Source organism: Chrysemys picta, chromosome 16 (genome assembly GCF_011386835.1).
Source record: "Chrysemys picta bellii isolate R12L10 chromosome 16, ASM1138683v2, whole genome shotgun sequence".
NCBI classification, from domain to species: Eukaryota; Metazoa; Chordata; order Testudines; family Emydidae; genus Chrysemys; species Chrysemys picta.
The window spans coordinates 7853992-7877765 of NC_088806.1; the positions used below are offsets into that span (position 1 = coordinate 7853992).

The 23774-nt window shown below is 50.4% G+C and overlaps 2 protein-coding genes across 2 annotated transcripts in view; both read right to left on the reverse strand.

Moving 5' to 3' along the window:
• Positions 1-23774, reverse strand: part of LOC101951859 (zinc finger protein 501-like) — a 425990-nt gene that overhangs the window by 90784 nt on the left and 311432 nt on the right. The gene's annotated exons all lie outside the window — the stretch shown is intronic.
• Positions 5541-23774, reverse strand: part of LOC112060980 (cytosolic phospholipase A2 gamma-like) — a 50116-nt gene continuing 31882 nt past the window's right edge. The window contains exons 10-13 of the mRNA XM_065570382.1: positions 17714-17806; positions 15381-15547; positions 14172-14337; positions 5541-7328 (exon numbers count right to left, since the gene is read on the reverse strand). Of these exons, the coding sequence (XP_065426454.1) occupies positions 7162-7328; positions 14172-14337; positions 15381-15547; positions 17714-17806 (593 nt within the window). The 3' untranslated portion in view covers positions 5541-7161. The remainder of the gene's footprint in view (positions 7329-14171; positions 14338-15380; positions 15548-17713; positions 17807-23774) is intronic.

Consider the following 23774-nt stretch of genomic DNA (forward strand, 5'->3'; position numbering starts at 1 on the left):
GTGCCGCTCGCTCTCCAGCGATGGGGGGATTTCCACCAGATCCTCCGGGCCGCGAGGGCCCTCATGGGGGAGGGTAAAAGGACCGGAAAGCAGGGTGCTGCGGCTTACCAGCGGGTCCGCAGCTTCCGTGACTCCTTGCTCACCTTCGGGGTGGGTCACGGTTTGCTGCGCGGCCCAATGGGGGCCGCGAGCGTCCCTGCCAGCGAGGATCCCCCCCAGCCCTCCTCATGCCACCTATCTCTTTTGCAACATTGAACACCCGGGGCTGTAGGGTGGGTCTCCGCAGGTGCCAGGTGCTCTCCTTCCTTCGGGAAGGGGGGTACTCTGTGGTTTTCCTGCAGGAGACCCACACGGATCCGGCCGCCGAAGACAGCTGGCGGCTGGAGTGGGGGGACAAGGTCTATTTTAGCCATCTCACAGCTCGTACGGCTGGAGTGGCTACCCTGTTCTCTCCCGACCTACGGCCCGAGGTGCTGGGGGTTGCCGAGGTTGTGCCGGGCCGCCTGCTGCACCTCCGGGTCCGTATGGAGGGGCTTGTGGTTAATCTTGTCAACGTCTATGCCCCGACATCAGGCCCGGAGCGGCTGCCTTTCTATCAGCAGGCATCCACCTTCCTCGGCTCCTTGGATCCTCGTGAGTGCCTGGTTCTGGGCGGGGACTTCAACGCTACCCTCGAGGAGCGGGACCGCTCGGGGACCGAGCAGTGCCCGGCCGCAGCGGACGTCCTCCGGGAGATTGTAGAACGTCATTCCCTGGTGGACGTCTGGCGCGACCACCACCCGGACGACGTCTCCACGTTCACCTACGTCCGGGTGGAAGTCCATCGGTCGTGCCACTCCCGGTTGGACCGCATTTACTTGTCACGTCTCCATCTCTCACGGGCCCACTCCTCCGATGTGCGGCCGGCCCCCTTTTCTGATCACCATTTAGTCACCGTGACGGCCTCTCTATGTGGGGAGAGGCCGGGGCCGGCCTATTGGCACTTTAACAATAGCTTGTTGGAGGATATGGGCTTCGTGGTGTCCTTCCGGGAGTTCTGGCTGGTCTGGCGAGGGCAGCGGCGTGCCTTTCCCTCGGCGCGGCGATGGTGGGACCTAGGAAAGGTGCGCGCCCGGCTCTTCTGCCGTGATTACACCCGGGGCGCCAGCCGACGGAGGGATGTGGCGATAGAGCAGTTGGAACGGGAGGTCTTGGAGCTAGAGAGGCGTCTGGCCGCCAGCCCTGAGGATCCATCCCTTTGCGGAGCGTGCCGGGAGAAGCGGGAGGAGCTCCGGGCCCTCGACGATCATCGGGCCCGGGGTGCTTTTGTTCGATCCCGCATCCGCCTCCTTCGGGAGATGGATCGCGGCTCCCGCTTCTTCTACGCCCTGGAGAAAAGGAGGGGGGCCAAGAAGCATGTCACCTGCCTTCTAGCGGAGGACGGCACCCCCCTTACGGATCCGGTGGAGATGTGCCAGAGGGCCAAGGCCTTCTACGCACACCTTTTCTCCCCGGATCCGACTGACCCTACCGCTTGCAGAGTGCTCTGGGACGGACTCCCAACGGTCAGCGCGGGCGACCGGGACCGGCTGGAGTCGCCTCTCTCTCTGGCCGAGTTCTCGGAAGCCCTCCGCCGCATGCCCACCAATAAATCTCCGGGCATGGACGGGCTGACCGTGGAGTTCTACCGCGTGTTCTGGGACGTCCTCGGCCCGGACCTAGTCACCGTCTGGGCCGAGGCCTTGCGAAGCGGGGTCCTCCCTCTTTCGTGCAGGCGAGCCGTGCTCACCTTATTGCCGAAGAAGGGGGACCTCTGCGACTTACGGAATTGGCGTCCCGTCTCGCTCCTCAGCACGGACTACAAAATCGTAGCCAAGGCCATCTCGCTGCGGCTGGGGTCCGTGCTGGAGGACGTGATCCACCCAGACCAGACCTACACCGTCCCGGGCCGTAGCATTTTTGATAACCTCTATCTGGTCCGGGATCTTCTGGAACTTGGGTGTAGGGATGGTCTGTCGTTCGCCCTCCTGTCCCTGGATCAGGAGAAGGCGTTCGACAGGGTGGACCACGGGTATCTCCTGGGCACTCTGCAGGCGTTAGGCTTCGGACCCCAGTTTGTGGGTTTTCTCCAGGTGCTGTACGCCTCCGCAGAGTGTCTGGTCAAGCTCAACTGGACCCTGACCGAGCCGATCAGCTTCGGGCGGGGAGTGCGGCAGGGGTGCCCCCTCTTGGGCCAGCTGTACGCTCTGGCGATCGAGCCCTTCCTCTGTCTCCTCCGCAAGAGGTTGACGGGGTTGGTGCTTCGGGAACCGGAGCTGCGGCTGGTCCTGTCGGCGTATGCCGACGATGTGCTCCTCGTGGTCCAGGACCCGGGCGACTTGGTGCGGGTGGAGGCTTGCCAGACCGTGTACTCGGCGGCCTCCTCCGCCCGGGTCAACTGGGTCAAGAGCTCTGGCCTGGTGGTAGGGGCCGGGTGGCAGGCGAGCTCCCTCCCACCCGCGCTTCAGGCCATCCGGTGGAGCGCAGGTCCGCTGCTCTATCTCGGCGTTTACCTTTCTGCCACGCATCCGTCTCCGCCGGAGAACTGGCAAGGTTTACAGGGCAGGGTGACGGAGCGGCTCCGGAAATGGACAGGACTACTCCGGTGCCTCTCCCTTCGTGGGAGGGCACTGGTACTCAATCAACTAGTCCTGTCCATGCTCTGGCACCGTCTCAACACCCTGGTCCCGGCCCCGGGCTTCCTGGCCGACCTCCGGAGGGTGATTCTGGAGTTCTTTTGGCCAGGACTGCACTGGGTCTCTGCAGGGGTCCTCCATCTGCCCCTGGAGGAGGAGGGCAGGGCCTGAAGTGCCTCCACACTCAGGTCCATGTCTTCCGCCTCCAGGCCCTGCAGAGGCTCCTTTATGGTGCAGGTAATCCGGCGTGGAGCGTATTGGCGCACGCCTTCCTGCGCCGCTTCCGAGGGCTCCGATACGACCGGCAGCTCTTTTATCTCGATCCGAGAGGGCTTCCGCGAGACCTCTCCGGGCTGCCGGTCTTCTACCAGGACCTCCTCCGGACCTGGAAACTGTTCTCAGCGACCAGGTCCGTGGCGGCCACCGAGGGGGCAGATCTCCTCGCGGAGCCCCTGCTACACAATCCCCAGCTCCGTGTGCAGGTGGCGGAGTCCCCCGCGGTGCGCCAGAGGTTGGTCCTGGCAGAAGTTACTAGAGTCGGAGACCTCCTGCACTACGACCGGGGAGACTGGCTGGATCCCCTGACGCTCGCTCGGCGCATGGGGCTCTCCAGGCCTTGTACTCCCCAGCGCGTACTTCAGGAGGTGAGGGCCGCTTTGCCGCCCGCTGCTCGGGTTTGCCTCGACCGGATCCTGCATGAGGGCACGCCCCGCCCACCCTCCACCCCTGGCCCTCCGGACCTTTTCATCGGGCCCCTGCCCCGTGGACCCAACCGGCCCCTCCGCCCCTTCTCCGTGAGCCGGCTGCACGACTTGCAGCCGGTTCGTTTCCTGACCGCGCCAAGGAAACATCTATACACGCTCGTGCTGCACACTCTTCACTTCCTCACCCTCGTGTCCCGCCCCGATACAAAGTGGCGGGACCTCCTGCCACCTGTCGAGGGTGAGAAGCCCCGGTGGGCCAGCCTCTATTCCACTCTGGTCCCGAGGCCCGCCGGGGATATCAGCTGGCGGCTCCTTCATGGGGCCGTGAGCACGGGCGTGTACTTGGCGCGGTTTACCCTAGTCCCGGACACTTGTCCTTTCTGCGGCGTGAGGGAGACCCTGGCTCACGTTTACTTAGAGTGTGCCAGGTTGCAGCCCCTACACCGGCTCCTCACCGATATTATGTTACGTTTTTGGTTACACTTTTCCCCTCACCTTCTCATTTATGCACTCCCTATCCGTGGCCCCACAAAGTCGCGGGACCTCCTGGTCAACATCCTCTTGGCACTGGCTAAACAGGCCATCTATAAAACCAGGGAGAGGAGGTTGGCCGATGGAGGTGCCTGTGACTGCGGGGCCTGTTTCCGATCCTCTGTCCGTTCACGTATCCGGGCAGAGTTCCTCTGGGCGGCATCCACTGGCTCCCTTGAAGCCTTTGAGGAGCAGTGGGCGCTGTCCGGGGTTCTCTGCTCGGTGTCCCCGTCTGGTTCTCTTCTTTTGACCCTTTGACCACACTCCTGTCCCTGTTTTTACATTAGTTGTCCCCCGTAATTATTTGAGTTCCAGGCCCTGTGGATCCTCCCCTTAGGCTGGGGGGGGATCCTTTAGCAGTGGGCGGGCTTACGCCCGCCCACTTCCGGAACCCAATAGGTACACAGAGCAACCAAAATTATTCACAAATTTGGGTCAAAGTTGGTGAATAGTTTCAGCCATATAAAAAAATAGAATAAAACAAGGTCAAAATGTTTCACCTTTTCTTTTCAAGTGACATTTTATTTCAAAATTGGCTAAGCTGTTTTTTTAAAGCGTAAAAAACCATGCAAAAATGCAACTCAGCTAAACAACATGACACAACTAAATTTAAAAAAAAGGAAAATAATTCCAGATCAATCTAAAACAAGTTATTGTTTTGGATTTTTCAGCCCAGCCCCCGCATAAAGCCAATCAGTTATTTGCTCAGCTCTATTTAGGAGCTTAAGTCACATTTGAAAACTAAACATTTAGGCGTCCAAATCCCCGTGACTAAATTCCAATATAAGCCACAGTGGAATAGCTTCAGTAGGAGGGATGGAGGCAGCTCCATGTCTGAATACCCATAGCTCATTTGTTTGGGCACTCCCCCAAGACAGATCCCTGTTCAAATCCCTTCTCCCCGCCAGGCAGAGGGGGCACTTGAAGAAGGGGTCTCCTACATCCCAGGGGAGGGCTCTAAGCTTTAGACTAAAGGTCAGGAGGGTATTTCTCTTCCCCCAAGAAACATGTTAGACTCCAAACTCAAAGAGAACTTTCACAGCTGAGCACCCCAAGCAAAGGTAGGCACTGACCTCCGTGAGGGGGCAGGGCTTTGCACACAGCTCTCTTCTTGTCAACTCCCATGGCCTAGCTTGGTCCTCTTCCCACCCAGTGTGTCCTAGCTTTTATGTATCCCATTCTTAGGCATCTAACCCTCCCCATTCATTGCAGAGAGGCCTGGACACCTAATTCAGGCTTTGTGGATTCCAGTGATTTTCTAGGCACATAAAAGTTAGATGTGGTGACACTCAGTGCCTAAGGGCTGGTCTACACTTAAAACTTACATCAGCAGTACTACAACTCTCAGGAGTGTGAGTCCACATCCCTGAGAGATGTAGCTATGTCAACCAAACCCCTGGCAAAGACAGCGCCATTCCATTGACCAAGCTACCGCCTGTAGGGGAGATAGATGACCTACAGAATCCCTCCCATCGCTGTAATGAGTGTTGACATTGAAGAGCTAGAGCTGTGCTTTTGAAGCATTTTAAGTGTATACATAGCCTATGTCCCTTTGGGAATTTAGTCCTTTGTGCTCTCAGTTACTCTCAGTTCCATGGTGGTGGAATAAAGTCGAGCTATTTCTAGCACTGAGACACACAATGTGAAAATGTATGAGACATTATAGTTTATTTATTTAATACTCATCACACAAAAGAAAAGAGGGCTGTAAAGTGTTGTTATCACACACAGCACAAGAAAAATTATTTGGAAATTAACAAGCAATAAAAATTCACCATTATATATATCAGGCCAGATTCTAACCTCAGTGTAAATGTGGAGTAGCATTAGCAGCTTCAGTAAAGTTATTCACATTTACCACGTGGTAAATAAGATTCTACGATTGCTCACAGCTGGGCCCAACTTCCTTTTCTTACTTCCTATCCCTTTGTAAATGAGGAAATCCAGAGGAATCTTGCAGACACATTTGTTTGCCAGGCTTCTGCACAGTGTAAATTTCTGTGTTAGAGTGGTGCCATGTGATCACTGACAAACCAATATGTATGTATGTGTCTTACAAATTCTATCCATCATCACCACCACCACCTATTTTATATGAATCTATCTATCAAACCTATTGTATAAGAATCAATCATCATAACTGATTTATATGAATCAATCTATCCAGCTAAGAACATTTTACCAAATTCATCATCCTGTCACCAGAGATACATTCACAAAGGACTTGGCTCCCACCTGCCATATTATGCACCTGATGCCCAGAATCAGACCCCACAGGGATTCACCAAACTCCCACCCAGCTGTCACTGAACCCTGTAGATGCCTTATCACAGTCAACACCTAAGTTTTGGCAGTAAGAGTTCCCTCGGTGCCTCTGGGTGTGCGCATGGCTGCCTTGCTCTAGGCATACAGATGCCTAAGCCCCACAGCAATGCACAAACTGGGGGAAGACAAGTGTTCCTCCGCATAGCTTGCCTGTGGGGCCCACTGCTGTAGGCTGTAAGCCAGGGGACTGGAGCCTGGTGTCTCTGAATTCAGTGGGGAGTGCTGCAGCCATCAGAATCTCACCCTTGCTCTCTCTCTCTTTCTGGCCAAATTTCCCTTTAATGCTTTAATCCGCAGTGGAACAGTTTCAATGGGGGGGGGGAGGATTGAAGCCCCCCATCCTCCCGCCAGGAGACTATCCCACTGCCTGGTGATGAGGGCACTCAACTCAGAGGTAGCAGATCCCTCTTCAAATCCCTTCTCCCACTGAGGCAACCAGGGGACTTAACCTGGGGTCTTCTTCATCCCCAGTGAGCACGCTAACTACTGGGCTAACAGTTCTGAGGGAGACCATCTTCCTACTTCTTGCACCATGGCTGAGGCCCCACAGGTGAGGTAGGGAAGAATGCCTGCCTGCCTTTCCTAGGTCGGGAATTACTCTGGGGCTTAGGCACCTGGACACTGAGATGGTGGCTGCAGTGCGTATGCCCCAAGGTAGAAACGTAAGCACCTAGGGAAATTTCACTGCAACAACTTCGGTGCTGAGAGTTTGGACACTACAGGATTCTGCGGCAGCTGAGCAAGAGTTTTGTGATTCCCAGGGTGCCTAAATCGGGGACTCAGGCAATTAGGTGCCTAAATCCCTTAGTGAATCTAACCCAGGGAAACTAACTACTCCCTGCTGCACTTAGGTTCTAAGTGGTCACAGTATACAACATCGCAGGAAATGTGCTGGCCAGGGCCAGGCACAGATTTTCTGCCCTTCTTGAACAAACAGAGACATGGTTTTAAAACTCCTTGGTGGAGGAGGACACAATCTGCTGGATCTCCTCCCGAATCCTCTCCTTGTTGTTGGAGACATTCATCTTCGCTTTTTCGAGAAGTTCAATTATATCGGTTTTTGTGTAGAAAAACTTAAAGGTGGAAAACTTCTTTCTGAAGTGCTCTACTTCACCTAGGAATAAAACAGGAGGGTAAGTGCCAAAGAGAGGAAAACAGTGGTACTGCTTTTACACTTTTATGGCTCCCAGAAGCATAGAATCCAGGAACCTAAAGAGGCAGGAGAATAACATGGGCAATTCCTGAGGTTTTCATAGAATCACAGAAATGTTGGGCTGAAAGGGACCTTGAGCGGTCACTAACTCCAACATCCTGTACTGAGGCAGGACCAAGTGAATCTAGAGCATTTGTCCAAGCTGTTCCTAAAATCTACATCCCTTGGAAGCCTATTCCAGAGCGTAACTACCCTTAGGCCTGGTCCACACTAGGCGTTTATGTCGAAGTTAGCGCCGTTACATCGAATTAACCCTGCACCCGTCCACACCGCAAAGCTATTTAGTTCGACATAGAGGTCTCTTAAATTCGACTTCTGTACTCCTCCCCGACGAGGGGAGTAGCACTAAATTCGACATGGCCATGTCGAATTAGGCTAGGTGTGGATGGAAATCGACGCTAATAGCTCTGGGAGCTATCCCACAGTGCACCACTCTGTTGACGCTCTGGACAGCAGTCCGAGCTCGGATGCTCTGACCAGCCATACAGGAAAAGCCCCGGGAAAATTTGAATTCCTTTTCCTGTCTAGCCAGTTTGAATCTCATTTCCTGTTTGGACATTGTGGCGAGCTCAGCAGCACTGGCAACGATGCAGAGCTCTCCAGCAGTGATGGCCGTGCAATCTCAGAATAGAAAGAGCGTCCCAGCATGGACTGATCGGGAAGTCTTGGATCTGATCGCTGTGTGGGGCGATGAGTCCGTGCTTTCCGAGCTACGATCCAAAAGACGGAATACAAAGATCTACGAGAAGATCTCTAAAGACATGTCAGAGAGAGGATACAGCCGGGATGCAACGCAGTGCCGCGTGAAAATCAAGGAGCGGAGACAAGGCTACCAGAAGACCAAAGAGGCAAACGGATGCTCCGGATCCCATCCCCAGACATCCCGTTTCTACGAGGCACTACATTCCATCCTAGGTGCGGCCGCCACCACTACCCCACCACTGACCGTGGACTCTGAGGATGGGATATTGTCCACGGCCGGTTCCTCGGACATGTTAGCGGACGGGGAAGATGAGGAAGGAGATGAGGAGGACGAGGCAGTCGACAGCGCTTACAACGCTGATTTCCCCGACAGCCAGGATCTCTTCATCACCCTTCATCACCTACCAACCGTCCCCAGCCGTTAACCCGGACACAGAATCTGGGGAAGGATCAGCCAGTAAGTGTTTTAAACATCTAAACATTTATTTATAACAGAACAGGAATATTAAGAATAACAAAAATGGATTTCTCATGATTAGTTTGCCCTAGGCGCTTAACGTTTCAGTCCTGGGCAGTGCAACTATTGAAAAAAAATCTAACAATGTCCGGTTTAGCATGATTGTTCTGCCCAAGCCGCTCTACTGTTTAGTCCCTGCCAGTGCAGCTACAGTAAAATGCGGTCTATATGTCCGGGGATAGAGCTGAAATCCTCCTGGGACATCTCAAGGAAGCTCTCCTGGAGGTAATTGGAAAGCCTTTGCATCAGGTTCCTGGGGAGAGCGGCCTTATTGGGTCCTCCGTAGTAGGAAACGTTTCCGCGCCACGAGACAAGCAAGTACTCAGGGATCATTGCCCTGCAGAGCAGGGCGGCATACGGCCCTGGTCTTTGGAGGCTTTCCCGAAGCATTCTTTCTTTCTCACTGTCTGAGATCCTCATCAGGGTGATGTCGCTCATGGTGACCTGCTTTGAATTAGGTAGGGGAATGTTAGTGTTGGGACTGCTTGCCCGTTCCTTTACTGAACTGTAACCGCTGGTTTGCAGCCACACGGTGGAGGCGTGAGAGGGGCAGCATACAGGGATCTTTCCTGGGGACTGCCGCGAGGGGGTGGGACAGGGGCAGAGTTCCTGCTTGCCGGATTGCTGGCAGCAGGGACTGGCATTGCTTTCAATGTGAAAGGAGGCCAGTGCTACTATTAAAGTTTTAAGCTGCCACAAGTCTACGGCTTACCATGTCTGCCTGCTACACAAATTCCGGTGTCCTGCCCCGCTTCTCAGATCTGCAGTGCAAGACCCCAGACACTGAATGCGAAGGCCGAGAATTCGACCTTGCCCTGAATGCGCATGTGATAGGTGCTGTGCATGGTCTTGTTCACAGAGAAAGACTATGTTCATTGTTCACAACTACATTTATCTTTCTGAGGAATTCACTCCCTTTTTCCCATTCCCACAGCCACATCTGCGACTGTCTCACAACCTAGCCTGGCATCACACTCCCAGAGGCTAGCGCAGATTAGGCGTAGGAAGAAGAGGACACGGGAGGACATGTTCTCGGAACTTATGGGCTGCTCCCGAACCCAGGCAGCACAGCAGACCCAGTGGCGGGAGAACTTGTCCCAAATGCACCAAGCACACATGGATCGGGAGGAGAGGTGGTGGCAGGAAGACCAGCAGGCGACTCAAACGCTGCTTGGACTAATGAGGGAGCAAACAGACACGCTCCGGCGCCTTGTGGATGTTCTGCAGGAACGGAGGCAGGAGGACAGAGCCCCGCTGCAGTCTATCTGTAACCACCCTCCCCCGCCACCAAGTCCCATACCCCCCTCACCCAAAGTGCAAAGAAGGAGGGGCGGCAGAGTCCGTGCAAACTCTCACTCCACCCCTGTGGACAGCTCTAGTAGTAGAAGGCTCTCATTCCCCAAAATTTGACAAGTTCTTTCCTTCCCGCCTCACACAAGCCCCCATCCAAGTTTCACCTCCCAGTTTCATGTGTAGTTGCTAATAAAAAATACGTTTCTGTTAATTACTGTTTCCATCATGTTCTTTTGGAGGAGGGGGGGAAGGGGGGGGAAGGGGATTGGTAATTTGACAGGACAGTCAACTTTAGCAGGGAACATAGGCGGGGGCAGGTCCAGCAGCAGGGCACATACACAGTGCAGTCACTAGTTACCCTGGTCAGTCTGGGAGGTGGTTTTCATATTCTGTGGTGGGGGGTGGGTTGCTCTGTGACTTTGTGGCGGGGGAGGGCAGTTACAGATTTTATGCGGTGGTCCTTATCCTGGATCACAGAGCCACGCAGCAGGGGATCTGTAACCGTCCTCCCCCTGCCACAAAGTCACATAGCCCCCCTCATACACACAGTCCCGATCAGAAGGGGTGACAGGCTCCGTTGAAACAACCAGTCCACCACTGCGGAGCCTGTCAATCCTGGAGTTTAGAAGCATCATTTGCGTCACTACACTACACCCGCTCCCCACCACAGTCTGCGTCCCAGGTTTAAAACATTCCCGCGAAAACAGTAATAAAGAAAACGGTGTTCATTAACAAAGTAGAAGTGATTTTATTTCTAAACGTGTGTTGGAAGGGAGTGAAGGGGGTATGTAACTGGAGAGGATAGTCAACATTAACTGGGTAAAGAAACGGGGGCAGGTTCAGCTTCTCTGTACACAAACTTAAAAGTCACAGGTTACCCTGCTCACTCAGGAACCTAGCTTTCAAAGCCTCCCGGATGCACAGCGCGTCCCGCTGGGCTCTTCTAATCACCCGGCTGTCTGGCTGGGCGTAATCAGAAGCCAGGCTATTTGCCTCAACCTCCCACCCCGCCATAAAGGTCTCCCCCTTGCTCTCACAGAGATTGTGGAGCACACAGCAAGCTGCTATAACAATGGGGATATTGGTTTCGCTGAGATCACAGCGAGTCAGTAAGCTTCTCCATCTCCCCTTGAGACGGCCAAAAGCACACTCCACCACCATTCTGCACTTGCTCAGCCGGTAGTTGAAGAGTTCTTTTTCACTGTCCAGGGTGCCAGTATAGGGCTTCATGAGCCAGGACAGTAGCGGGTAGGCTGGGTCCCCGAGGATGACTATAGGCATCTCCACATCCCCAAGAGTTATTTTGTGGTCTGGGAAGTAAGTACCTTCCTGCAGCCGTCTAAACAGACCAGAGTTCCTGAAAACACGAGCGTCATGAACCTTGCCCGGCCATCCCACGTAGATGTTGGTAAAACATCCCCTGTGGTCCACCAGTGCTTTCAGCACCATGGAAAAGTAGCCCTTTCTGTTAATGTACTGGCTGGCCTGGTGGTCCGGTGCCAGGACAGGGATGTGAGTTCCATCTATGGCCCCACCGCGGTTTGGGAATCCCATCGCTGCAAAGCCATCTATGATCGCCTCCACGTTTCCCAGGGTCACTACCTTTGACAGCAGTACATCAACGATTGCCTTGGCTACTTGCATCACAACAACCCCCACGGTAGATTTGCCCACGCCAAAGTGGTTCGTGACTGACCGGTAGCTGTCTGGCGTTGCAAGCTTCCAGAGGGCTATGGCCACTTGCTTCTGGACAGTCAGGGCTGCTCGCATCCAGGTGTCATTGCGCTTCAGGGCAGGGGACAGCAACTCACAAAGTTCAAGGAAAGTTCCCTTACGCATGCGAAAGTTTCGCAGCCACTGGGATTCATCCCAGACCTGCAGCACTATGTGGTCCCACCAGTCCGTGCTTGTTTCCCGGGCCCAGAATCGCCGTTCCACAACATCCACATGACCCATTGCCACCATGATGTCCTCGGCGCTGGGTCCCGTGCTTTCTGACAGGTCTGTGCTACTCTCAGACTTCAGGACCTCACCGCGGTGCCGTAGCCTCCTCGCCTGATTTATCTGCATCTGCCTCTGGGAAAGGTGGATGATAAGCTGCGAGGCGTTGAGAACGGCCACAACTGCAGCGATGGTCGCTGCGGGCTCCACGCTCGCAGTGCTGTGGCATCCGTGCTGTCACTGACTAGAAAAGTGCGCGAACTGATTTCCCGCCGGCGCTTTCAGGGAGGGAGGGCGGGAGTGATGGACGGATGACGACAGTACCCAAAAGCACCCTCGACACATTTTTTTACCCAGAAGGCATTGGCGGCTCCACCAGAATTCCAATGGGCAGCGGGGACTGCGGGAACTGTGGGATAGCTGCCCACAGTGCACCGCTTCCAATGTCGACGCTTTCCCCATTAGTGTGGACTCACAAAGTCAAATTACTGTCCTTAGTGTGGACACACACGTTCGAATTTGCAATATCGATTCCAGAAATTCGATTTAAGTAAAATCGAACTACTCTCGTGGTGTAGACATACCCTTAGAGTTAGGAAGATTTTCCTTGCTTTTCCGCACAAAAATAACATATGACCAGACATCTAGCGAAGTATCAGAGACAATAAAGGGGAAGGAGTGTCGATCTGGTTAAGTAAAGAACACATCAAAGGTACTGAAGGAATTAGCTGAAGAAATCTTGGAGTCACTGGCAATAATATTTATGAACTCATGCATGAAAGGAAAGCTCCCAGAAGACAGGAGAAAAAGCTAATGTAGTGCTCATCTTTAAAAAGGGGGGAAAGGAGGAGCCAGGGAATTATAGACCAGTCAGCCTGACTTCAATACTTGGGAAGCTACTAGAGCAATGTATAAAACAGTCAATTTGCAAATACCTGGAGGATGAAGGGGTGATCACTAGCAGCCAGCCTGGATTTACCAAGAACAAATCATAGAATCATAGAATATCAGGGTTGGAAGGGACTTCAGGAGGTCATGTAGTCCAACCCCCTGCTCAAAGCAGGACCAATCCCCAACTAAATCATCCCAGCCAGGGCTTTGTCTAGCTGGGCCTTAAAAACCTCTAAGGAAGGAGACTCCACCGCCTCCCTAGGGAACCCATTCCAGTGCTTCACCACCCTCCTAGCGAAATAGTGTTTCCTAATATCCAACCTAGACCTCCCGCACTGCAACTCGAGACCATTGCTCCTTGTTCTGTCATCAGGTACCACTGAGAACAGTCTAGATCCATCGTCTTTGGAACCCCCTTCAGGTAGTTGAAGGCTGCTATCAAATCCCCCCTTACTCTTCTCTTCTGCAGACTAAACAAGCTCAGTTCCCTCAGCCTCTCCTCATAAGTCATGTGCTCCAGCCCCCTAATCATTTTTATTGCCTTCTGCTGGACTCTGTCCAATTTGTCCACATCCCTTCTGTAGTGGGGGTCCCAAAATTGGATGCAATACTCCAGATGTGGCCTCACTAGTGCTGAATAGAGGGGAACGATCACTTCCCTCGCCTAAGCTAACCCATGGGAGATGCCCAGGAGAGGGGTGTGTGCTAAGCACTGTGGGAATTGAGCACCCAAGTCCAGGGTGGAGGGAGGCGCCTGTCTCTGCTTGGGGTTCTCAGCTGTGGTGACAAAGACTCTATAGCCTGGTGGTTACAGCACTCACATGGGCTGTGGGGGGCCCAGCATCCAGTCCTCCTGCTCCGCTGACTCTCCAATTATGATTCCAAAATGGAATAGCTTCAATAGGGGAGGCTGAGGCAGCCTTACATCAGAATATCCCACAGATCAGTGGTTAGGGCACTGATCTAACAAGTAGCAGATCAAATCCTTTCTCCCGCTCAGGCAGAGGAGGGGCCTGAACCGGGGCCCTCCACATCCTCGGTGACTCTGTAACCCCTGGGCTAATAGTTATGAGAAAGGGTCTCACTCCCCCGCATTTGTCTTAGCACATGTTCGGGGCCCGATCCAGCAGGCAGCCAGAGGTGTAGGGAAGCCTGGGATGGGGCAACAGTGTTGTGCCCAGAGAGACAAACACAGGCACTGAGAGAACTTTCCTGCAAAAATTTTGGCAATGAGCAAGTTTAGGCTCCTACAGAGTCTATTGGCAGCTGAGCAAGGGTTTTGTGATTCCCAGTGAGGCCTGATCCTGACATTTAGGTGGCTAAACCACCAATGAAGCACCTAAGTCCCTTTGTGAATCTAGCCCGTAGAGTTTTAGAAGAGAGGTGTACAATTAAGTTACCTGGGCAATTTTTCATGTTGAAGAGTGGGAAGTGCATGACGATGGGAACGTCCTTTCCTTTGAAGATGTAGCAATCAGAGAGGTGACCTGGGTCCAGCTTTTCTAGATCTATCTTGGGAAATGGGATGTTATTTGTCTCACAATACTCGGCAGTTTTCTTGATGGTCTGGGAAGGAGGGAAACATGATTTTAAAATAAATACATTAAAATAATTACCATCTCCATTAATAAAATTTGATGCCATTAAAATGACCAGGTTGGGAAATTAAAAATATCCCTAAGCTAAGAAATACAAACATTCCAAGGAACTGACTAATAGAGGGCCTTCAATGGAAACCAGAAACAACTCTGTTGCCATATCTCTGTAGTCAGAATCCTTGTAAAACAATGAATATACTGGGACTGAGGTTTTCAAAACCTCCTAAGAGATGTGGATACCTATTAAAATTAATCCCTTAGGTGGCCTTGAAAATTTGAGACCAAGGTAATAAGCAGGAGTCAAATGCAGACATTCAGCTCCAAAAGCACCAGTGTTTGGTGTTTTTGTTTGTTTGTTTTCCCAAATTCACCTGCAGGAAACCTTGATTTCAATGAAAACAAAGTGTTATCGTAGCTGAGGCCACTAGAAGAAGACAATATCACCTATGGAGCATTAGCGATATGTGAGGCTGAGGTTAATGTGCTTGCAGAGTTGTAACTGAGTTATTGGAATTTAGTTCACATTTCTGCTGGCTCCGTCTCCTCATGCTAGAGTGTTCTTGGTTCTGTAGGTACTACCAGTAATAAAAAAGTGGTAAAACCTAACGACTATCATTTAGGTCATCAGATAGGACTGTGATAGACACAGGGGCACACCTGTGGAGTAAAAGGTTGGCATTTTACACAGAGTAAAACTGAACTTTAAGGAATTTCATCTTCTTCCATGATATCAAAAGGGAAAGAGAGGTCACATTGATAGGCTCGTAGTCGGTCATACTCCCTTACCCCAACCCAAGCGACCTGGCAGAGAATAAGGTAAATATTCCCAGTGGATCTTATACCACCATGTGTCTCAAATTATGATCCACAAAGAACTTTCAGGGAATCCAAATTACTGCTGCTAACATCAGTGCAACCTCATTGGGTCACGGGCTAAGTCCTGGGAATTTGTGCCAGTGCTTGAGCCTGATTGGGGGTTTGGCAGACGTCACAATAAATAACAGAAGTTACCTCGAAAGGATCCCCATCGCTGAAGTCAAAGGAGAGGATCAGTTTCACTTTCCTCTCTCGGCGCAGAACAAGGGGGTAGGCAGAATTTATGGCAATCCCGGCATCGATCAAGTTGATGTTTTTGTCCTTGGTGAAGACAGGAGATTTGGATTTGGATTTGGGGTCACCTGCGAAAATACATCCAAGTATTGTTTTAGGCTGTAATTTATCCAAGGGGTCACAATGAGGGAGGTGCCCAAATCCCCCTGACTTCCGTGTGCATTTTCAAAGGCTCCTAAACTGGCCGACAAACTCCTAGTGGGATTCCTAAGGCACCTAAGGAGGTTGGGCACTGTCAGGATAAGGACCCACAGCTAGCCTGCTTATGTGCTAGTTTAACTCCCTGGGAATCTAATGAGCACAGCTGGCCCTCATCTGAGCCCCCTGATTAGCCCAACTGCCTGATTGGCTGCAGGGATCTGCAGACCTGTTCTTATGAACAGTGGGAGGGCTCTGGCTGCTCAGAGAATTCACCCATGGCTTTGAGAGCTCCTGCTCCAGCTCCGTCCCCAGCCTTGCACCTGCCTTGCTCCAGGTAACAGCTCTGATCCCTGGCCTCTGGCTCTGGCTTTGACCAAACACAGCAACAATGTATTGACAACCATGTGTCCAAACAAAAGCCCCACATTCCCTTCAGTTGTATGTGAAATCCCTTTTATTTACTTGCCATGAACATTCAAAAAGGCAATTGGATCTGTTCAAAAAATGAAAAAAATCCCACCTGCCCCCAACCCCACAAAAAAGAGTTGAAATTTCAAAGTTGTTTTCATTCCACAGGGATGGAAGCTGATTCATTTCTCTTTTTCATGAAAAATGACAGAGATTTCAATCCAATAATTTCGCAGAATATTTTGACACATTTTTTTCCATGAAAAAGTTGATTTTAGAAAATGGCAATTTTCCACTTTAATAAAATGTCATTTGAGAAATGTTGACCAGCTCCAGAGAGTACCTTTTGCCTTAAAGAAAATTGTGGACTCCTTGCAATATCCTTCTAATAAACCCTTGTAAAGTATGTTTGCACACCAGCTCTCAAACAGCAGCGAGTGGAGAATGCAAAAAAATATATATATATTCAGAAAAGTTTGTTGGAACAAAAAGCAGAAATTCCATTTTTACTGCCATTTTCATTCTTTCTCTTGTGCACAAGAATGTTCATAGGGCTGTGATAATTGTCAGAGTCCTCAACACCCTGCTCTGTGATCCTGAGAAAGTCACTTCTCATTTTTGCACATCATTGTCCATCTGTTCAATGGGCATAATAAAAGGTCTCTGCCTTGCAGGAAATTCACAGCTGTAACTGGGGACTCAAGAAATATGGCAATGGGGGGGCCAATAAGTATGTAGGTTACTAGATACAGTATTTGTGATCATTTTCATGACACTATCTTCAAAGCTCTTTGTGGGCTATAGCAGTAGTTTTCAAACTTTTTTTCTGGGGACCCAGTTGAAGAAAATTGTCGATGTCCACGACCCAACAGAGCTGGGGCAGAGGGGTTTGGGGTGTGGGAGGGGCTCAGGGCTGGGGCAGAGGGTTGGGGTGTGGTGGTGAGGGCTGCGGGGTGGGGTCGGGAATGAGGGGTTCAGGGTGTGGAGGGGGCTCTGGGCTGGGGCAGGGGGTGGGGTGCAGGAGGGGGTCAGGCCTTGGGCTGGGGGTGCAGGCTCTGGGGAGGCAGGGATGAGGGGTTTGGGGTGGAGGAAGAGGCTCCAGGTTGGGGGGGTTCAGGGCTGGGGCCCAGGATTGGGGAGCAGGGTTGGGGCATGGACTTACCTCCAGTGGCTCCCGGTGAGTGGTGCAGAAGGGGTGCAGAGGTAGGCTTCCCGCCTGTCCTGACACCATGGACCACGCTGTGCCCTGGAAGCAGCCAGCCGCGGGTCCCGCTCTAGGCGGAGGCACGCAAGCAGTTTGGCGGGACTCTCACCTGCAGACACTATCCCCCGGCTCCCATTGGCTGGGAACCATCCAATAGGAGTGTGGAGGCAGTGCTTGGGGCGGTGGCAGAGCGTGGAGCCCCATGGCCCCCCTGCCTAGAAGCTGGACCCACTGCTGGTTGCTTCCAGGGCACAGCACGGTGTCGGAACAGGTAGGCACTAGCCTGCCTTAGCTGGGCAGCACCGCCGACGGGATTTTAATGGCCTGGTTGGCGGTGCTGACCAGAGGAAGGCAACCCAATGCCTGACATGCCGTGACCCAGTACTGGGTTGCAACCCAGAGTCTGAAAACAAACTGGGCTATAATATAGCAATCCCTTCCCACCCCTCACCCTCTGCTGCCCCTAGTGCCTTTTGCTTACATGTGTACAGAAAGTTATTGGTTGTCCCCCAGATCCGGTCATGGATAAAGCTCCAGATTTTCCATAATAATTTACATATACTCCATGTATTTCCTATTAGGCAAGAAAAATCAGAATAAAAATTGAATCAGAAAATAAGTTAAAACAAATTGCTAGAGGAATTCTGTAGACATGTTCTTCCTTTTTTCCTCTTGGTTGCCAGTAGGTGTAAGCGGGGCCAAGATGGATATTTGTTGATCCAAAGGCACTCAGGTAGTGTAGTGCCTGTTGTACAGTAATTGCAATAAACACAGAGGTGATTCTTCCTCTGGGCTGCTGGACTCAGAAGAACAGGGTGTGCCTGTCTGGTTTTCTGGCTCCCAGACTGACTGACAGGCACTGTGCTGCCAGAATATCATGATGCAGGGACTCCTACATGTGAGGTCATTAGGAGTGGGTGCAGCCCCACTGACAATGGATGTTTCTTTGCATTTACACAGGCATACCTGAGGAGCAGCTTTGGTATGACAGGTCATGGAATGGGGATGGGGTGTGAGGAGAGAGCATCACTTGTATGTGGAGCAAGGTGGGTAGGGAGTGAATGGGTAAGGGTGGAGAGTGGCTGGAAGGTTAGCTGTGCTGAGCCACTGTGCAGGGAAGAAAACAGTGCTAGACAGAGAGCAAGTGTCCAGTACTTCTGCCTGCTGTTGAGGGAAAGGATAGGGACCATATTTTGGCTCACTGAGTTAAAATCCTGCCCCTGGTCTCTTCCTGGGGCAGCAATAAGGAGCCCTATCCTTTGCAGCGGGCACATGACAAAAGCTGCCCAGACAAATCCCATGTAGAAATGGTGGGAAACATTTAAAAAAAAAATTTCCCCATGAATTTGCCTATTTGTTGAGATGGGAACATTCCGTGGAGGCGATTCGATCCTGATAGTACCACCCGAAACCAGCCTGATTCCTGCCAGCTGGCCTGCCTGGCTTATCAGCAGATGGCCTCAGAATCAAGGACCCCAGGGTTTCCAAGCAGCTGAGGGGCAGCCCCATCACATGGACTGCCTGGGATCAGAGGGAACCCACAGCTCCAGGGTCTTTTTCACAGAAAAATTTCAAATGTTGGGATTTGGTTCTGAATCAGAATGAAACCAAATTTTGAAATATCGAACCCACCCCGTGAAACAGAATCACCTCTCTGCCCAGCTCCAGCCCCATCGGGGGAAGTGTGGTAGGTCAGAATGAAAGAAGAAAGGGCAATGGAATGACTCACTGTCTGTGTCCAACTAGCACAGGGGTAGGCAACCTATGGCACGCGTGCCAAAGGCGGCACATGAGCTGATTTTCAGTGGCACTCACATTGCCCGGGTCCTGGCCACAGGTCCGGGGGGTTCTGCATTTTAATTTAATTTTAAATGAAGCTTCTTAAACATTTTAAAAACCTTATTTACTTTACATACAACAATGGTTTAGTTATATATTATAGACTTATAGAAAGAGATCTTCTAAAAACACTAAGGTTTGCATGCGAAACATTAAATTAGAGTGAATAAATGAAGACTCGGCACACCACTTCTGAAAGGTTGCGGATCCCTGAATTAGCAACTGGACTATGGATCTAATGGGGCAACTCATGGGCTTAAAGTTAAGCATGTGCTTGGCTGGATCAGGGCCTATGTAAGGAAAGAACGACCAAGTGGGATGAACTGATGGAAAATATTCAGTGAGATCTCTTTTAGAAATAATTCGTTCACCTTGGCTGCATTGCCATACCTAGCACAGTTGACGTTGTCCTTCTTACTATGTTCATAAAAAAATAAACAAAAATAACATTGCACTGTCAACAATTCTATTGATCTTTAATAAAAAGTTAGTCATCAAATTTACTTTCTCAGGAAGTAGGATTAATCTTTGTTTACTCAAAGAAGCCCTAGGCTGCTAGATACTTACCTGCCACACTCCTTAAATATTTTATTAGTTACAGATAAGTTCTATATGGCCTTGTGTTCTCTTAAATTGCAGAAAAGTCACGCCGAGCCAGATTTAAAGAAAAATATTTAAGCACCTAGTGGGTTTTTGAAATGAGTGGGAGTTAGGTGCCTAGACGCTTTTGAAAATCCCACTCCAGGCTTAGACACCTTTAAAAATATGGCCTTGAAGCTGACAAGCACTCTTATTTACATTCTCTATTTCTTCTGTAGAATTCCTTATATCTTAACTATTATTAGGCTTGCAAAAAATAGGTTTTTAGAAGGAAATGTCAATTTCACAGGACACACACGCACACACATTGACAAAAAATATCCATTGATGATGATAGAAATTTACAGAGAGGCAAAGCAAGACAAATTCTGCTTGAGAACTTCTTATAGTTTGATTTAATTATATTTACTTTATATATTTTGACATGTGATGTTTACAATTTGTGTTTTAATGGTTATACAGCTTGAATTTTTAATGTTTTCAATTTCAGTGCCTACTCTCATTAAATAATTATTGTCTGATCCCTCCATCAAATTCCCACAACCGTGAAAATGTAAATTGATAAAAATAGAAAAAATGTTTACAAGTAAACATTGATATTAGCTGTCAAATTTACAAAACAATAAAAATTGAATTCTGCTAAACCTATTATTTTGGTTAGCAAAATGTATCAGATTGGAATCCTGGAATCTGTAATTTAACCAAAGCATCCAGAATTGCCAGCTACCATCAAGAATATATTATGGGTAATCGAAAATGTCAATCTACATAGTTTTAATTAACCAAATGATATTAAGGGAGTTAGGAGATACATCCCCATGGACTTTCAATGGGATTTTGGTGGCATGAGTGCCTTACATGAGAATATATGAAGGGCCAGACTGGGTCAGACCAATGGTCTGTCTGACCCAGTGTCCTGTCTTCTAACTGTGGCCAATGCCAGGTGCTTCTGAGGGAATGAACAGAACAAGGCAATCATCAAGTGATCCATCCCTTGTCCTCCAGGCCCAGCTTTTAGCAGTCAGAGGTTTTGGGACACCAGAGCATTGGGTTGAATCCCTGACCATCTTGGCTAATAGCCATTCGTGGATCTCCATGAACAGACCTAATTCTTTTTTGAACCCAATTACACTTTTGGCCTGCACAACATCCCTTGGCAATGAGTTCCACAGGTTGACTATGTGTTGCGTGAAGAAGAACTTCCTTGTATTTTTTTTCAAATTGCTCCCTATTAATTTTATTGGGTGACCCCTGGTTGTTCTGCTATGTGAATGGATAAATAACACTTCCTTATTCACTTTCTCCACAACATTCATGATTTATAGACCACCACATCTCCCCTCAGTCATCTCTTTTCCAAGCTGTACAGTCCAATCTTTTAAATCTCTTTTCATATAGATGTTGTTCCATACCCCTTATCATTTTTGTTGTCCTTCTCTGTACTTTTTCCAACTCTAATATAACATTTCTGAGATGATATGACCAAAGCTGAATACATTATTCAAGGTATGGGCATACCATGGATTTATACTGTGGTATTCTGATATTTACAGTCATATTATCTATCCCTTTTGTGATGTTTCCTTACATTCTGTTAGCTTTTTTGACTGCCACTGCACATTGAACAGATGTGTTCAGAGAACTATCCATGACAACTCCAAGACCTCTTTCTTGAATGGTAACAGCTAATTCAGACACATAGAATTATAGAAGATTAGGGTTGGAAGAGACCTCAGGAGGTCATCTAGTCCAATCCCCTGCTCAAAGCAGGACCAACACCAACTAAATCATCCCAACCAGGGCTTTGTCAAGCCAGGCCTTAAAAACCTCTAAGGATGGCGATTCCACTACCTCCCTAGGTAACACATTCCAGTGCTTCACCACCCTCCTAATGAAATAGTGTTTCCTAATATCCAACCTACACCTCCCCCACTGCAACTTGAGACCATTGCTTCTTGTTCTGTCATCTGCCATCACTGAGACACAATCATTTTGTATATAGAGAATTGGGATTACGTTTTCCAATGTGCATTACTTTGTATGTATCAACACTTAATTTCATTTGTCATTGTGTTGCCCAGTCATTCAGTTTAGTGAGATCCCTTTGTAATTCTTTGCAGTCTGCTTTGAACTTAACTATCCTGAGTAGTAATGTTGTATCATCTGCAACCTTTGCCACCTCATTTTCACCCCTTTTTCCAGATCATTTATGAATATGTTGAACAGTACTGGTCCCGGTACAGATCCTTGGGGGACCCTGCTAATTACCTGTGAAAAATGACCATTTATTCCTACTTTTTGTTTCTTTTGTTTCTTGTCTTGTAACCAGTTTAGGGTCACCATATTTCAACAATCAAAAAAGAGGACACGGGGTGCTGCCCTAGCCCCAACCCAGCCCTGCCCCCTCCCACTTCCCGCCCCCCTCAGAATCCCCCTACCCCATACCTGTCCCCTGACTGCCCTCTCCTGAGACCCCCCCAACCCTAACTGCCTCCAGGACCCCACCCCCATCTAAGTCTCCCTGCTCCCTGTCCCCTGACTGCCCCAACCGCTCTCTACACCCCCTTCTCCCGACAGCCCCCCCCAGAACCCCTGACCAATCTAACCCCCCCGTTCCCTGTCCCTTGCCTGCCCCAACCACTCTCTTCACCCCCTTCTCCTGACAGACCCCCCAGAACCCCCGACCAATCTAACCCCCCCGTTCCCTGTCCCTTGCCTGCCCCCCCCAGGCCGAGAGAGAGCTGCGAGTGCCACGTGCAGCCAAACACTGTGGCGATGCTCTGCGGGGGAGGAGGGAGCAGGGGAGGGGGAAGGAGTCTGGCTGCTAGAGGCCCCAGTGGCTGCGAGCAGCTTTCAATCAGGCCCAGCCGTCCAATCAGCTGCGCCGCACTCTGCATGAGGGGAAGGGAGAAATCCCGGACATTTCTATTTTATTAGAAATCCCCCCCGGACGGCCATTTAATGCTGAAAAAGCTGGACATGTCCAGGGAAACCCGGACGGATGGTAACCCTAAACCAGTTACTCATCCATCAGAGGGCATTCCCTATTATCCCATGACTGCTTACTTTGCTAAAAGTCTTTGGTGAGGGGCCTTCTCAAAGGCTTTCTGAAAGTCAATGGATTGGTGCTCCTAAATCACTTCAGCCCTTTGGAAAAATCCCACTGTAAAAAAGTTAGGCTCAGATGTCTAAAGGGCTTTTAGCACTGCTCTGCTCAGGGTAGCAAGGCAGTGAGACTTAGGGTCCTAAGGAAAGGATTCACTAAAATATGAGGCCTTTTTACTCCCATTGAAATCAATGGGAGTTAGGCCCCTTACTTTAAAAATCGGGCCCTAAGTCACTTTTGGAACTGGAACTTAGCCATCTAAATCATATGGCAGGTTGTCAAAGGCACTGAGGTGCCCAAAGGTGCAGATAGCGTGTGATATTTTCAAACGTGCCCAAGTGAGTTAGCTCTGAAAATATGGGCTTTTTAGGCCTCTTTTTCTGGAACTGGGGGGTGGGTGGTCAAGCCTAATGGTCAGAGCTGGAGACAGGAACCAGAAATCGGAGCCAAAGAAGGGCAGGAGCAGGTCAGGAACAAGGCTGGAGCAATCGCAGCTGCAGGCCTGAGCATTGAGCAGCCACTAGCTACACACTACTGCTGGCAACACCACACAGCCAATGAAGTGATATGGCCAATTTGGGACTTTGGGTGCAGTTCGCTAGCTAATCCCAGGCCCAGCTGCAGGGTCACAGTTCTGACACCTTTGGGAATCTCAGCCTTAACCAATAAAATACGTCTATATGTAGTATCTACCCATATGCTCTCATATTCATTCCTCTGTATCTAATCTCTATTACTTGATTTAATGATTGAAGGCATGCGGAGGCAATGCTCTGCGTATCTTGTAGCCTCAGATCTCTCGCCCTTGTCCATCTGGATATGTCACTGTCGTTCAGCTATCTCCTCCCTGTGATGGGGAGAGAGAGGAGCGGGACACCCAGCTCTCATCTCATCTGACCTGGCCAGAGCACTCAATTACCTCTCCCAGTCTTTGGGGAAGATTAGGACAGTGGTTTTCAAACTGTGGGTTGCGACCCAGTACTGGATCACGGCATTT